Raw genomic sequence first — 17956 nt, forward strand, 5'->3', positions numbered from 1 at the left:
GATGCCAATATTTTTATATATTTTCATATATAAAGTGGTGAGTGAGTGGTGGTGGTGTAGTGGGCTAAAGCACATAACTGTTAATCAGAAGGTTGCTGGTTCGATCCCCACAGCCACCACCATTGTGTCCTTGAGCAAGGCACTTAACTCCAGGTTGTTTCGGGGGGATTGTCCCTGTAATAAGTGCTCTGTAAGACACTTTGTATAAAAGCGTCTGCCAAAAGCATAAATGTAAAATGTAAATGTCATATATATTCACCCAGTCATCTGATCAAGCAGTATCTGTAACAAATGACAAGTTATATTATACTCTCAGAAAAAGTATTAAATTCTACCTTTCAAGGCACAAGGGCATTCACTGGGGATCTTTTTTGTACTTTGTTTTAAAGTTTGTAACTCATTTTGGGCACATAATTGTACCTAAGGAACTATTTTGTAACTTTGAATATGATTTTTTTTATGGATGAATGGATTTTCTCCATTTGTATGTGGCAGTTAGTAAAATCTTACTTCTGTTAACTATAATTTTCAAATAGGCAAGAGTCAAAATGTTGTTGTTGATATTGATATTACCAAAATGTACTGTTTTTATTATGAGGCCTATGTTGATATTAGTCTACCATTACGCCATGAATCTTTGCCAAATGTATAATTTTCCAAGTTAGAAGAAATTCATAATTATTTACAAAGTGGAATGCACTTAACACAATACTTGTGGTAAAATTAAGAGTTATTAACCCTCTGGGGTCTGAGGGTGTTTTGGGCCCTGGAGAAGTTTTGACATGCCTTGACATTTGTGCTTTTTTCAGTTGCTTAAAAACATATTAATGGCTAAAGTCTGATAACAATGTATTTTGCACAAACTGGGCTAAAATAATATTTTTGAGAAAATAACGTTTATGTGTGGTTTTTGAAAAAACAAAAAATTAAGTAATTTAAATAAAGGCCATATAACACATACTAAACATTTGTCCACAAGCCTTTTGAGAACTGGATCTTGTAGCCTAGAGTTTTTTCTACAAAATGATGTGAAAACCAAACAATATACAAATGTAACTTTTGTAAGACAATTTTAGTGTTGAAAGGCGATATGCAAGGAGGCGTTTATGATAATGAGGCAGCAGAAACACTAGTTAAAATATAATCTAAACATTCATATTATTTTTATATCATACAGCATACAATTTAAATACCTGCTTTAGCCAAAACAGCATTTAAATGTAACTAAAACTTGCTTATTAGGACATATTTCAAATGTCAATACACTGAATCCTGGCTGGCAAGTCTGGAAACAGTCCCACTAGTAAAATATGTACATGTTTATATAAAATAGCATGTCAGCTAAAGAAAACTAAATTACTTACTCGTCCGAAATTGTATCCTCTGCTGGATCAAGTCTCTCTTCAAAATACAAACGTTCATCGGAGTCCTGCTCTTCTTCTGAGGAAAATGTTAACTCTTCCTTAATATCCAGGAGTTTCATCGCCTGTGTAACATTTCAAACGCGCAGTAAAGTAAATGAATTGTTTACATCAAACCTCTGAACACTGTCGGGGGCATTTCTCATTTGCATTGATCGCCTCAGAACATTAGCGTATGAATGGTGCGCTCTGCTGGTGGATGGGATCACATTAGAGATAATGAGATGAACCGGTAAAAACTGTACATCGCTTTGTTTCATACAGATTACATTGCAGGAGAATATTTGTTTTAAATTTGAATTGTTTTATTTAAAAGTAGAAATCTTAAGCTTTCTTTAGACATATGTTTCATGTTTGTGTGATAAGTATTCACGGAGTTTCAGTTCATTTTTGTGACGCGTTTCAGAAATATGCTCGTAAACACAAAGACAGCTGAAAGCTCACCATTTTTATTTTCTTTATTTTACAAAAGCACAAGGTTTTGTTGTTATTGTGAGTGTACACAAATAAAAGACCCTTTATAGTCTCTAATGATGTCATACACGTATCTGTGTGCCCAAAATGACGGAGTATTTTAAGTTGTTTCCGCTGTTATGTCCAAATGACACAGTAACATTGGCATTTGTGGACAGGCATTAGGATGGTTTAGGTCCTATTTATCCGACTGCTACCACTTTGTTTGTGTAAACTAGGAGTTTTAAGATCAGGTAAAAGTAAAGTATGGAGTGCCACAGGGCTCAGTATTAGGTCCTCTGCTTCTCTCCTTGTTTATGCTTCCCCTGGGAGACATTAACAGGAACCATGAAATTAGATTTCACTGTTATGCCAACAACACTCAGTTTTGTATTTCATCTAAACCGGATGAAATTTCCAAATTTTTCAAGTTAGCAGAGTGTTTCAGTGATATCAAAGACTGAATGGCTAGAATTTCCTTCAGTTTCGATTCTGAGAAAACAGAGATACTAATTATTAGACCAAAAATCTCAAAACATAAGATTCTAGAACATAATTTGTCTCTAAATGGATGTACTGTTACATCATCATCTACAGTTAAGAAATTGGGTGTTATGTTTGATAGCAATCTGTACTTTGAAAAATCACATTTCCAATGTTTGTAGCACTTCAACCAAATATTGCAACACATGCTCTGTTTCTGATGCAGAAATGTGAATTCATGCGCTCATAACCTCAAGACTAGTTTATTGTAATGCTTTGCTGGGAGGATGTTCTGTAGGTTCAGCAAATAAGCAGCAGTTGGTTCAAAGTGCAGCAGCTACAGTGCTGACTAAAACTATGAAATATGATCATATTAGCCTTATTTTATCATCACTACATTGGCTAACCTGTTATTTTTGGTATAAATTACAAAATTCTGTATATTACTTGCAAAGCTTTGAATGGTCTAGGTCCTCAGTAATTAAGCAATCTTCTATCGTCCATCACGCTCACTATGATTGCAAAATTCAATCCTGTTGATATTCAATCCTGCTGACAACAAGTGGTAGATTATTTTCCTATTTAGCTGCTAAACTATAGAATAGCCTTCCTAGCATTGTTCAGGACTCAGAAACACTCTCTCAGTATAAGTCTAGACTCAAGACTCATCTCTCCAGCCAGGCTTACACTAAATGTATCACTCAACCCTTAGTTATGCTGCCTTAGCCAGGTCTGCCAGAACCCGGAAACACTTTTCATATTCTTATGACTAAGACTGTAATTCTTTCAGGCGAGATCTCATGTAAACAATGGAGAATATATCAATATTTCTCAGATTTATCACTTTTATGGCCAAAAAGTGCTATTGGATTTTTTTTAAATGAAGGCTTGTCATGGACAATTGACACAAGTGTGGCGAACTGTATTCATCTGGCGATCACGTTTTCATAAAGTTATGAAGTCCCGTTTTGATATTGCATGTTTTCATTTGTACTCCTGGCACAAATAACTAAATTGCTGTTTCTGGAGCATTGCTATCGTGAAACAGAGATCGGATATCAATGTTGAACCCTTAGACCTTTGAAAATATGTATAATTTTTAACATTAATTAAATTTACAGATGGTAAATTATATATTAAATGTAAGCAGAGGGACGTCACCACCACGTGTGGGGATACTGCATGTCAACAGGTTAAAGTGAATGGCATCTACGCTAACATTATTCAATTTGTTTCCCTGTCTCAACCAGATCTGCCGGATTCAGCTCTGGTCCAGCCCGATGTTCCACTCCTATCGCTATGTGTTGGTGAGCAATGACTACTAACTAAAGCCTGTGCCACCCAGACAGTGAGGGGGCGCTTCGTTGATCACTCTCTAGTATGATTGACTTCAGAGGATGAACTGTTGCTAACTCCAACTGTAAAACATGAAATACTTCACTGGACACTGCCTGAACCTCGGACTTAGGATGGACTTCACCGGAAAAGAACTGCCACAAGCTTCCAGCCGGACTGTGAGGCCAACCTCGCTGATTTCTTCCAGCATCATCTTGGTCATAGGATGGACTACACTCTTAAAATGGAATACATAGAAAATTATTTAACGGCAAATAAAGCCTTCTTCAACAAAATAAAAAGAACATTTCATCTATGCGCACTTCCGTAGTCGATGCTCGATGGAATTCAAAGACCAAAAATCATAAAAAATTGCCCAACAACATCTACTCCGTTTACTCACATAAAACAAGATTTGTACTGCATATAAATTTGTAATTTTGCCTTATTAGTCATGGTGTATCTCCAGAGGGGAACTGACTCCCCCAGCTGAGTCTGGTTTCTCTCAAGGTAATTTTTCTGCATTAACATATATCTTGTGTTCCTTAATACAGTTGCCTTTGACTTGCTCACTGGGGGCCTAAAGACAATAAGGCATGATTTTCAATGGCGTTACATTCATTTAAACCACACAATGAGCACTTAAAGACATATCAGCATTTTCTATTACAGCACAATTTTCTGCAACGCTCCTTTAAGAAGATGTGTGTTGTAAACAGCACAATACAAATAAAAATGTCTTGACTTGACTTCACTTAATTAACAAACTAGAGGATGCTGAATGAGCATTTAGTGGTACTGATGCTGCATTGGTCTACATATATTGTATGCGCAAACAGGAGCCATCAATCCAATCTACTGTTGTGTTATTACAGTGTAAGGACTCCAGCATTGTAGCAATTACATGCCCTTTTTCCTGGAACAACGTTTTAACAGATCAGCAATGCTCTGCCACACACTAACACATGGCAGTTGGCGCATTGGAAATGGCTCACTTCAGAGCAATGCCAAGAAACATGTTGTACTAATCTTGTCTGACAGTGTGTGTCAATCTGTCAAATGCATAGTTGCATAGATAATAACATTTGGAATGCTATGTGCATACAGCGACATATAAGCCTATATATAAGATGACACATTGCATTTCACACAACAGTGGCATTGCATAAGGGCAGGTGACATCAGCACTATAGAGAAAATCTCATCATCATCATTATCATTCAGTATTAGTGCAGTATAGGACCAGAATGACTATGTTCTTCACAATATGATCACACATTAAATCGACATGTTGATTCCGAATGTTTGTGTACCCTGAAATCAATCCGGAATGCCATCCCCCATCAGACATTTTTTAATCAATTCCAATGTGTTTACTAAGGCTGTCAAATTAAAATTCTAATATTTATAGAATTTAAGATAAAAATGCACATAAATTTTAAACTGCGCATTCAAATTTTGGATGTGTGCCAGGCACTGACAATGACATCAGACTTATCGTATTCTTGCAGTATAAAAGGATAGATGCAGTGCAACAAATACAGTTTAACAGAACGCAGATGTCTCTAGACAATATTTTAAAGGTTTAAGTTATCTTTAAGTTGACACAGAACACAGCAATCCTGCACGAGAAGCTAAAAAACCATAAAACATGGTGAAACGGTCAAAGATGTAAGTGTAGCACGTTAACATAAAAAAATATTTGAGAACTGTGTGGATGGATGCAAAAACATGCAGTGTGAACAGAGATCTGGAGGTCTTTGGTAGGGGTCTCAGAAACCATGGTGTCTTTCTCTCTTATTTGTGTTTCTCAGATTAAGCAGTGTTTTTAACCTTTTCAAGAGTATGGTCTAAATTCCTCTGCAGTGTCCTCTGGAGTGAGTTATTTTTACATATGCACTGCACAGCTGGTAGAAGAGGGCAGAGAGTAGAAGAGTATTTCTTTATTTTATTTTAATTTTTGATTTCTTGTCATAAAAAAATTAAATACTGTATATAATACAGTAAACATGTGAACAAATGGGTTATGTCTGCTGTACTGTATTTGTTTTATTTAAATATTTTTATAGCTGTAAAAACAAATGAACAAATAATATCAGAAGTAGGGTTGTGTCGATGGACGATGATGGCTGACCAACATCACGATGTAGAGCCACCATCGTGATGCCACGCCCCCTTTTGCGAGTCTTGCTAGTGTGACTCACTAATTCTAGTCTCTTCTATAGTTAACCTAAAAACTTTGCAGGGATTGCTCTGTAAATTAAATTGAGAATATAACTAATGCGTATATGCTATTTTAAATACTGTAGTATATGCCAGAGACGTGACGTGTTAGTCTGTGAAAATACCGTGTCAGGCAGGCTACACAAATATTGATCTTGACATTGTTAGCTTCTTGTCTTTTTTTTACATGTCTTACACTGTACATTTAGATTAAAATATTTTATGTTGTAGGCTACAAGAAAATAGCCTTTATTAATTAATTATTAGTAGTTAAATTGTCTCAGAAAATCTTGCTCATTGTCACATAGCTCTTGTATACACTGAAGCGGCAGTTTAAGATAAACCCAGACCAGCGAATGTCAAATAACTTTTGTCTGGTTAATACTTTTAAAGAAAAATTTCCTTGGCCATAAATCCATAATGTCAAATCAAATGAAAGAAACAAGGTGAATATGAATAACACACATTTATTAAAACATAGAAGAACAACACTCAGACCGAAACTCGGCATTAACATTTCACTTATAATTAGCAGCACAATTAACTTCAGCACAGGCTACAAAATAAATCATGTTATTGAAATATTGTAAAGTGGTCATATGAACTACACAAATGAACGTTTAAGAAATAATATGCAGAATCGAATAGCTCCGCAACGGATGGCGAAAAATGCAGATTGGTCGTCTGCCCATCTTTTGCGCGGATCACACATGAGCAGATCTTGCACAAAACTTCGGACGGGTCCCTTGGCTGTCCACTCTCATCAGGTCTAAATCCAAAAAATTGCCATATAGGCGAAGTAGTACCCTTTTTAGCAACCAACACCAACGCCATTGTATCAACTCTACGTGGAAGGAAGCTACTTTTTTTCTTACGTGCAATATATTAAAAAGCCCGGATGAGTACTAATTAGTTGGGCTAGTAAAATAACGAAATTATAGTTTTTCAGTAGAAAAAAAATATCTATGTAAAGAGATATATTAAAATAAAAAGTGCTTAAAAGTGCACAACTCTTCTTAAGTGGAAGAAATATTTTTCCCCTTACGTGCAACCTATTGGAAAGCCGGATGAGTCAGTTGGGATAGTAAAATAACGAAATTAGAGTTTTTAAGTGGAAAATAGTATTTATGTAAAGAGATATATTAAAATAAAAAGTGCACAACTCTTCTTAAGTGAAAGCTAAAAAAAAATGCTTCACGTGTCGTGCAAGCTACTGATAAAGTGCCGACGAGTCATTAGTTGGGTTAGTAAAATAACTAAATTATAATTTTTCATATAATTTTTGAAAATTATATGAAATTATATAACCCCCCGCCCCGCCCCACCCCACCGACGATATCATCGTCCATCGCGATGTTTTACTGTCAACATCGTCAACTGCCAATTTAGGGGACATCGCCCAACCTTAATCAGAAGTCCTGTTTACCTATATTTACTATTTGACTTCTCAGACATAATTTGGTGGTCTGTTTCAGAAAACAAACATATTATATGCCTGAAAAGACTGTTTTGAGTTGCTGTTTGTGTGAATGAAAACCGCATCTGCACCTAATAAGTAGACGTGGATGCGTGCATGGGAAGATCACGCTTTGATATGATGGCTGTGCATATACAAGCAGTGAAATGTTATCGTGGTACATTGGTGAAAATTAGGCTGTATGTTACATAAAATAAACATATTACATGCTTTAAAGTCTCTTTGTGCAGCTGTTTGTGGGAAGATCACATTTGGTGTATTGACTGCGTATAAGAGCTGTAAACTTTTTATCATGGTACTTTGGTGACGGGTTAGATGTACATATATAAAATAAATTTATTTTCTGGTTTAAAAAGACTGTATGAGTAAGTTTGAGAAAATACAAATTACAGACGCTTGACCAGTGCAGCCCGTGTCGGCGCAAAGCTTTTTTCCCCCTCGTTTCACTTTTTACTTATCATTTGAGAATACGAACTAGCTACAACTTTTTTATTTATGTATTTTTTTATGCACTTTAGTTTAAAATGGAATAAAAAATATTCAAATCCAGGATTGTACTTTGCAATAATCTAACATTGTGCTTAAAGGAATGTTCCAGGTTCAATACAAGCTAAGCTCAATCAAAAGCATTTGTGGCATAATGTTGATTACCACAAAAATTTATTTCGACTCGTTCCACATTTACTTAAAAAAAAAAAGAAGCAAAAATCAGTGAGGCACTTGCACAAGAAGAGAATGGGGGCCAGTTTTTTGTTAAAATTCTCACTTTTTTAAAAGTACGAGTGTAAACATGATTTTAGTGTGATTAAATCACTTACAAAATTTTCTGTGTAATGTTATAGCAAATTTTACAAATTTTATTCCATGATGATGTAATGTCAACAAACCTTAAAATGACTGTAAAAAAGATGATTTAAACAACTTTTAAGGTTTAAAAGAAGAATTAATGCAAGAGATTTTATAAAATTATAAGCTTTACATTTCTGTTTAAACCCTCAAAAAATTGGCATGACATTCTGGGTTGAATAGGAATCCCACTCTGTTCCTGCCTTAACCCATGGCACTACTGAGAGCGCTTTGCGTGAGCAATCTTCGAGCCACAGGTTTTGGTTTCATGGAAACCAGGAAATGATCATGTTCACTGCGAGATGAATTCACAGTGACATCAGTCTGGTTCTACAAACCAAACTGCCTGGTTAAACTCACGATGTTCTATCACATGTCCTCTTCATGTAATACATGAGAGAATTTAAATCCTAAATGAGTAGCAGTGTCAAAAATTTTAAATCTACCATCTGTTTGAAATCTATGATTTAATTAAACGAAAATCATGGATGAGTGCATGGATAGATAGAGGACTCTTGGGTTTCTCTCAAGAACATTTTAAAATGTGCTGTTATAGAGAACAATGTGTAATTCAGTATTGTTTTATTTTCATCACTGTTCAATTGTTTGTTAAATGTTGATCGAAGAACCATATTTTAATATTAAGAGATATTAGAAAGAATAAGGGAATCTGTAGAGGTTGGATAGGTTCAGACAATGAAAAAAGTACATGTATACAGAATGTTAAGTAAACAATCTACTTAACTATCATAATGAGGAATGATGTGGATCTAAATATACTACTGTGTTAAAGATAAAGTTTTGATAATTAACATTTGAACTCCATTTGAGGAGAAATTGAAATGTATGAATTAACGTGACTCAGTGAAATTTTCTCTAACAAAAAAAGGATTAAATATGAACTAGCTATTACAGGCTAAAGCAACACAAAAATTAACAAAAAATTATTCTTGTTATTGGTCATGTTAAACACATATCTGTGTGATGTCTCGCATTTCCAATGTTTATTTTTTTATTTTACTACATGTTAAATCAAATGGTTTCCTACAAGAGCTTTTCCTACTTTAAATAATAATTTCTACAAAATCTTTGTAAGCCCCTCTTTATGCATTTTTAGCATTATCTTTTTTTATAATCTTGCTTTTGTGCTCCTCCAATCTCTGATATCTCACTCAGCCCTGTTTGAAATTCAGAGATGCTCCCCAGGTGTCAGTGAGGATATTGAAAAGCTAGATGCATGCAGGCAGAACACACTTGGGAGAAGAAAGGGACAAAAAAAATGCAGTCTGCTTTTTGCTACATAGTTAACATAAAACTAAATCTGGCAAGATATATCTCAGATTCAAAAACACTGCAAAGTGTAATTCTACCATGTATTGCAGTTTTATAGTGCAATTGCCTGTGTATAGGCAATTGTAATTTGCACTATTCATCATTAACTTCATACTGTTTTCAATTGGTAGGTCACATGTTATCATCATCATTGTTATTATTGTCATACTAGATGCTGTCAAGAGTCTTTCCCATGCTTATGATCTAAAGTCAAACATCACCAGCTAACAGTTTATGGCTGATTTCTATGTTTATGTTTAAGGAGGATTTTAAAGGGGAAAAACATTTTTTGATTCCAAAACGAAAACAAAATCTAGTTTTAAAGAATAGATCAAAACAGATTTACACGTTTAGTGTGTCTTTTTATTTACTTATTCATAATTACTGTAAGTGTTGAACATTTGCCAGAATGTCTTCTTCAGCCAGACATTTGAACAGTTCTCAACAATAATTGATCAAATCAGATAAATTCTTCATTGAACTTTCTTTCCATCCATCCAAACATCCTCAACCACTTATCCAAAGTCAGGTAGCAGGGGCAGCAGCTCCAGCAAGGGGCCACAAACTTCCCTATCCCAAGCCATATTAACCAGCTCTTACTGGGGGACCCCCAGGTGTTCCCAGGCCAGTGTGGAGATGTAATCTCTCCACCTAGTCCTGGGTCTTCCCCGAGGCCTCCTCCCAGCTGGACGTGCCTGAAACACCTCCCTAGGGAGGTGCCCAGGGGGCATCCTTACCAGATGCCCAAACCACCTCAACTGACGCCTTTCAACACAAAGGAGCAGCGGCTGTACTCCGAGCTCTGGATGACTGAGCTCCTCACCCTATCTCTAAGGGAGAAGCCCACCACCCTTCTGAGGAAGCCCATTTTGGCCGCTTGTACTCGTGACCTAGTTCTTTCGGTCATGACCCAGCCTTCATGACCATAGGTGAGGGTAGGAATGAAAATTGACCGGTAGATCGAGAGCTTTGCCTTCTGGCTCAGCTCTCTTTTCGTGACAACGGTACAATAGAGCGAGTGCAATACTGCCCCGCTGCCCTGATTTTCTGGCCAACCTCCTGTTCCATTGTCCCCTCACTCGTGAACAAGACCCCAAGGTACTTACATTTACATTTATGCATTTGGCAGATGCTTTTATCCAAAGCGACTTACAGTACACTTATTACAGAGACAATCCTCCCGGAGCAACCTGGAGTTTAGTGCCTTGCTCAAGGACACAATGGTGGTGTCCGTGGGGATCAAACCAACGACCTTCTGATTAACAGTTATGTGCTTTAGCCCACTACACCACCACCAGTCCACTACTTGAACTCCTTCACTTGGGGATATACCTCCTTCCCTACCCGGAGTACGCACTCCATTGGTTTCCTGCTGAGAACCATGGCCTCAGATTTAGAAGTTCCAATCCTCATCCCAGCCGCTTCACACTCGACTTGTATCGCCCTAAGAAGGGACCGCCCCACCCCATACTCCCACAGTCTCTCCCAGGGGACCCAGTCATATGCCTTTTCCAGATCCACAAAACACATGTAGACCGGATGGGCATACTCCCAGGCCCCCTCAAGGATCCTAGCGAGAGTAAAGATCTGGTCCATCGATCCATGGCCAGGACGGAACCCGCATTGTTCCTCTTCAATCCGAGGTTCAACAGTCAGCTGGACCCTCCTCTCCAGCACCATGGAGTAAACTTTACCAGGGAGGCTGAGAAGTATGATACCCCTGTAGTTGGCACACACTCTCTGATCCCCCTTTTTGAAGAGGGGAACCACCACCCCATTCTGCCAATCCTTAGGCACTGTCCCAGACTTCCACGCAATGTTGAAGAGGCATGTCATCCATGACACCCCCTCCACATCCAAAGCTTTCAGCATTTCTGGTCGGATCTCATCAATCCCTGGGGCTTTGCCACTGTGGAGTTGTTTGACTACCTCAGTGACCTCCCCCAGGGAAATAGAATCTGATCCCCATCAGCCTATTGCTCTGCCTCTAGCATAGAGGGTGTGTTGGGATTTAGGAGTTCTTTAAAGTGTTCCTTCCACTGCCCAATAACCTCCTTGGTTGAAGCCAACAGAGTCCCATCTTTGCTGTATACAGCTTGGATGGTTCCATTTCCCCCTCCTAAGGTGGCGGACTGTTTTCCGGAAGCACTTTGGTGCGGACCGAAAGTCCTTCTCCGTGGCTTCTCCGAACTTTTCCCACACCCATTGCTTTGCCTCCCTCACAGCAGAGGCCGCAGCCCTTCGGGCCTGTCGGTACCTAGCAACTGCCTCCGGAGACCTCCGGGACAACAAATCCCGGAAGGCCTCTTTCTTCAGTCGGACGGCTTAATGACCACCAGTGTCCACCACGGTGTTCAAGGGTTACCGCCCATTGTGGCACCTAAAACCTTGAGGCCAAAGCTCCCCACCGCGGATTCGGCAATGGAAGCTTTGAACATTGCCCACTCCGGTTCAATGTCCCCAACCTCTGCAGGGATGCCTGAAAAGGTCCGCCGGAGGTGTGGGTTGAAGATCTCTCGGACAGGGGCCTCCTCCAAACGTTCCCAGTTCACCAGCACTACTCGCTTGGGTATTCAAAAGTTTTTTGGTTTTTTTTTTCAGAAATGTTGAAGGTTTAAGTGCTGTTCACCTGGGGGAGAGGTAATTTTTCAGCTTCAATACAGAACAGAACAACTTACAGGACATCCTGGTTAATATAATATTCACATTTTCAACCATACAAACCAGGGGATTTCTATGTGCAAATCGTGTCAGTACTTGCAACTATACTCTTATAACCTTCAAATTTTCAGGTCCTTGGATAATGATCCTCCGCTTCACAGCTGGAGGGCATAAACTCCACTGAACTTTAATGTTGTTTCGCTTTTCTCTTTTAAAGAGCGAATAATGTCGAAATTTCAAGAAATAATGCATGTTCTTCCGTGACCATCATGATGAAGCAGCTGTTTGCCTCGAGAGCAGAGTGCTGATGTGAGACAGGTGTTATTTGCACATGTGACAGTAGGAGGCGCTACTGACTCAAGTGAGTTATGAGAGAGAACCTTGGTTGATTTAAATCTATTCTCCAAAAAGCAAGTGTAAATGTCATATATGCGGCTTCGCAGGTGAATGCACATTTTTTTAAAGGATTTTTCAATATTTTAAACTATTTGTATTTTTAATATTATATTCAACAATCTCAGATAACATTTTTTCTTCTGTAGTATAGTTGCTAAAAAGAATTATGTTGTTTTAGGAGTTTTATATTGGAAAACAAACCAAATCAAAAACATTTTGTTGCAGTGTATAATGGGGCAAAGACTATCCTCTCTCACCTTTCTGTTCACTTCAATCCATCTTTAACAAAAAACTAAATCTCTCTTAATAATAAAGCTGCATATTGCCAACTTTCTTCACGAGAAGAAATGCACAGTGACATATGATTCAATAAGTCACAAGCTAATTACGTAGAAAATACGTTATAATCTAACTGCAGCAAGTGTGCTCTCGAGGGATGAGCGTCCCCACGACAGAATGTGCATCAGCCGGGTGCAGTTTCAGTCTCTCCCCCTCAGATCGGGACATTCATGCATAGAAGAGGTGCTGACTGCACAGAAAAATGCCAGTTTTGGAGTTTGTAGTTATTTACATGATCTGCTTCTTATTATTTGAACTTTAATAAAGCTATAACGCATTAAATATAACTGCATTTAAGATGTAACTTCGGGTTGTTTCCTTTAAAGATGCTCCACACGCAAGTTTTGCTTCAGCGGAGCGGCAGCTCCATTTAGTCCACAACGAGAGTGCTTCTGTATTAACTTACTTTGTATTTTTGAATTATAATTCTCTCATACTTTGAGATCTACATCACCTGAAGCTGTTTGGAAAGTTTAGAGTGCATCTGGTCTGTGAGCTGTGTACTTCTCCTCTCCAAAATCAGGTGCGAGCTGCGGTGCTGCACTCATCATTAAAGTTTAATGTGATCTCATGTTACATTAAATTAGATCAAACGACTATTCGACAATTAACATTTTTTTCGACTACGCCGATAATGTTGACTGATCATTACAGCCCTATTACCTAACGTGTTACAAGTAATCTGTTACCTCCCATGCCTGGTTATGACAAGGTAAGTGATACATTACATTGAAATTTTGAAATTGGGGTATAAAGTCCCAAGATTAGATGTGATGTTTTCTGAATCCTAGGTGACCTTTTAAATGCAATTACTCTGTCAAATAAAATCCTTGTTGCCTAGAGCTCAGCAAAAACCAATGCAAATTCTAGTCAATATTCTACCACAGAGAGTTACCAGCCCAATCAACCGCAGCCCAATCTACATAAATTTCAGGAAAATTGCCTAAAATCATGGAATCAACCATCTTGAGACCAGAAACCCTTTTATTTGTTTGTTTCTTTTATACATTTTTTGTATGTTTATTCCAATTTCCTTATTAATTATACAAGCATTCCCAGCAGTGAGGGAGAAAGTGAGTGGGATGAGAGAAGGTATGCTGTAAAAACAAGATGATTACAGAAGGCAGGGCATTTGTCTATCAGTCAGATAAAATCCTGTTGCCAAACAATCAACCAAAAGCACAGTACTGAGTAAAGTGCGTATTTGAGCCAATACGACATATTTTAAAAAAAAGAAGACAAAACAATAGTGGGAAAGATGGTAGGAGGGAAGGTTACACCAAGATTACAAAAAAGTGCAATAAATTAAAGAGTAAATTAAAATCACTAAATTAAGAGGATGCTAAATTTACTTTTGGAACATTCTTCATTTCTGATAACACTAAATAATAGAGTTAAAAAAGGCAAGTTATGTAAGACCATTAGGCAAGTATGCTGGCCATTTCCTGCAATTATACGTCGGAAGGTCCAGTACATCTGAATGAGAAACCCTAGGAACATCTGTTCATCTCTAGACAGGAAGAGTCCTTTCACTTGGGCGGTTTCAGTAAATGCAGAAATATTGGTTTCATATACAGCAGTGAACAAATATGTGGCCTAGATGCAATATTGATTCTGTCTAATTGATCAAAACTCTATACGGTATAATAAGTTAAAAGCATCTCCATGATGGGCTCAGGAAAGTGAGTCAAAACTAAAGAGGGAAGGGTGGGCCCATCCTGTCATTTTGTTTTTAAGTATAATGAAGAATAATGGGAACTTCCTTTTGCTCTCTAGCAATGATTGGAATACCATTCTGCCCACGCCACTAAGGAGAAAATTGTCAATAAGCTCATTTTCAAATATAGCCTAAACTTTTTAAATTGAAAATGATATGCTATTTACACACACATATACATATATATATATATATATATATATATATATATATATATATATATATATATAAAATGTATTAGTAGTATTATATATACACACATACACACACACTTGGCATTTACATATAACCATTTTTTTACGTATTACGTACTGTATTTTAAACACATAGTATTTTCACCATCACGTATTCAAAGTGGTTTTAAGAAAAGGGAGTTTTTAAAAGTTATGCTGCTAAGACAAACACGAGTTGGTGGGATTAACCTGAGCCGTGCCTCCTCTGTCCTTCGCAGCTGCATGTCCCGTTGCACTACCTGAAGTACATGGTCAGCCTCGTCATCCGTCAGACCAGAGAGATCCAGTTTACGCCCCATTCCTTCTCACCTTCATACAGTTAAAGGATACCTACCCTGTCCAAAGTGTTGGCTGAGGAAAGAAATAATGGGACAAGAGTCATATAATAGTAGCAAAAGCTTGGCACCAGATGCAGCACTGGCTTCATAATAATTGTGTAAAATTCTAGTACATCACTCTGTGCAGATGTGAATCAAAGTTAATTCTATTTTATTTATTAGGTGATTTCTTTTCTATAACATGCATTGCAGTTACAGATCTGTACAAACCTTCTAAAACGAGGCACTTCAAAATACAAAGCAAGTGGTTATTGGCGTAAAGCTTTTTTTTTGTCCAGATCTATTAAGTTATTCTAAAATAAATAAAAAATGTAATTCAGACAAAACAATTACTTAAATTTACCTCTTGATGAATATGTTTTTAATAACAGAGTTTAAAATCATTTTGAAGTTGTTTTTTTCTTCTGGGACTTAAAGGAAAAGTTGTCATGTGGTGTAACCATCCGGCAAAAATTAAAAGCTGAAATTCTTGAAAAAATAAATGTTGGCATGGGTAGTGCAGAATAATCTTTAAAATAAGCAAAAGAAAAATGTTTGTTGTTGTTGTTGTTTAATGTTTAAGCTGTGTGTGCGCTCTATGTATTCAAGGTGCAAGGAAAGTATTTAATTCCTTTTACATTATGGTTACACAACATGCCATTTTTAAAGTCATTAAATATATTTTTTTATTATAATTTTTTGGTAGAAAATGCTAATACATATATGAACTTGTCACGTGTGCTTTAAACTTTTTTTTTTAATATTGTATCACCTTGGACAACCTTATTTGTCAATGACCCACATATTTCAAAATACATAAATGACAGCTAAGATTTGCTTAGCCAACACAGATTTCTAAGTTTAACTTGAAATGTTGGCTGAAAACTATTACATTTCTTTAAAGAATACATTTGACTTGAAATGAAAAACTTCCATTAAAGCAGTGTATAAAAAATACAAATAAATAAAAGTGTAATTATTCATATTTCTGTTTTAAGGCAAGTACTTGCTTGTCTTATGTTAAGCAAACACTTAATTCTTAAGTTCCACAATTTTTCAGTGAAGTTGTCATGACCATGACAAGTAGAACAAAAATCTGTCAAGGTTTCTGAGTAAATGTTATCACAATTTTTATATATATATATATATATATATATATATATATATATATATATATATATTAGGGCTGTCAATCAATTAAAAATTGTAATCAAAATAATTACATGGTGTCCCGATTAATTAATTGCATATACAAATATTTGCTGAGAAAGCCCCTTATATAACAATGATTCAATATATAATGATTAAATAATTATACATAGTAATCTTTAAATATTAAAATATGATATATATATATATATATATATATATATATATATATATATATATATATATATATATATATATATATATATAAAATAAAAAATATTCAGATAAATAAAATGCATTACATTCTTGTGGCAGAAGAGTTAAACATTGATAAGACCATTCAAAAACCGGCTTTAGAATACAATGTATTGTTTACTACCATATTATTGACCATAAACCAGTCATTGGCATACAGTTCACAGCAATCCATTTCACAAGTGAATTTGTCAATCAGTTGGAGATTTATTTTGAGGGCTTGTTTAAGGACCCATCAATTTACACCTGCGTCAGACATTTTTTTTTTTTTTAACAAGCCAGGGGTATACACAGTACACAATACTACAGATATATTTTACAATAATAACAAGACATTATATTAATTACATAGTGCGATGCTTTTCAATGCTTTGGAGTTGTTGGAGGTACAAAGAGTATTTAAATAATATTTCAAGTCTTTTGCAAAGTGCAAATAGGGGCTTTATAGACATAAATTTACACTTATGTATAAAAAACCTGGCAAGAAAAATAAACAGATTAATCAGAAAATATTAACTTAAGTTATCAAAACTGTGAAAACCAAATAAAATGTCTTTATAAAGCAAAGAAAATCTAGTTAAAATAGAGGTATGTACAAACAAACAAACATTTTTCCAAAATATTACAGCGTGGACACATTCCCAAAAAAGGTGAGGGGCAGATTCATCTACAGCATTACAGAAAGAGCAAAGTGGAACTATTTCATGGAGCATGTTTCTTAAATAAAGATTGACTGGGTAAAAACGGTGTAACAGTTTAAAGGACACCTCCTTAACCTTGTTGGTAATTAAACATTTGTGAGGTAAAGACCATACGACCTGCATCAGACATGCGTGTCATGTCTCGGGTGTGTTGCGTCATAAAAATAAAATGTTTACGTCACTGTGTCAAGGTAAATATAGTTTAATACTCAATCTTTAACCACATCTTGAGATCCCTTCAAGTGTTTTGAACGCAAGAATGTAACGCATGTTTGTGTTGTGTGTCCGCTGAAGGACTGTTAATGTTTTGTTCACTGTAATAAACTGTGAGTTGCTCACACAGCTGAAATTTCACTTACTGCCCTCTGGAGCAAACAGGTGGTACTACAAGCTTGCATTTCTCAGGAATTTCTCAGGAAAGCATTGCAATTAATTGCGTTAATTTTTTTAAAGCATTTTTATATATATTCATATATATATATATATATATATATATATATATATATATATATATATATATATATATATATCTCCACCTAAAACAGTAAATTGCAAACAATGGAAAAGTAAACACTCTTACAGAAGGATATTCAGTCAGTCTGTACACAGATTTTGTGA

At 36.3% G+C, this 17956-nt stretch overlaps 1 protein-coding gene across 3 annotated transcripts in view; it reads right to left on the minus strand.

Moving 5' to 3' along the window:
• LOC127649828 (rab effector MyRIP-like) overlaps positions 1 to 17956 on the minus strand; it is a 38899-nt gene that overhangs the window by 20091 nt on the left and 852 nt on the right. For all 3 annotated transcript variants that reach the window (XM_052135099.1, XM_052135098.1, XM_052135100.1), the window contains exon 2: positions 15106 to 15267. In XM_052135099.1, the coding sequence (XP_051991059.1) occupies positions 15106 to 15215 (110 nt within the window). In that variant the 5' untranslated portion in view covers positions 15216 to 15267. The remainder of the gene's footprint in view (positions 1 to 15105; positions 15268 to 17956) is intronic.

Source organism: Xyrauchen texanus, chromosome 9 (genome assembly GCF_025860055.1).
Source record: "Xyrauchen texanus isolate HMW12.3.18 chromosome 9, RBS_HiC_50CHRs, whole genome shotgun sequence".
NCBI lineage: Eukaryota > Metazoa > Chordata > Actinopteri > Cypriniformes > Catostomidae > Xyrauchen > Xyrauchen texanus.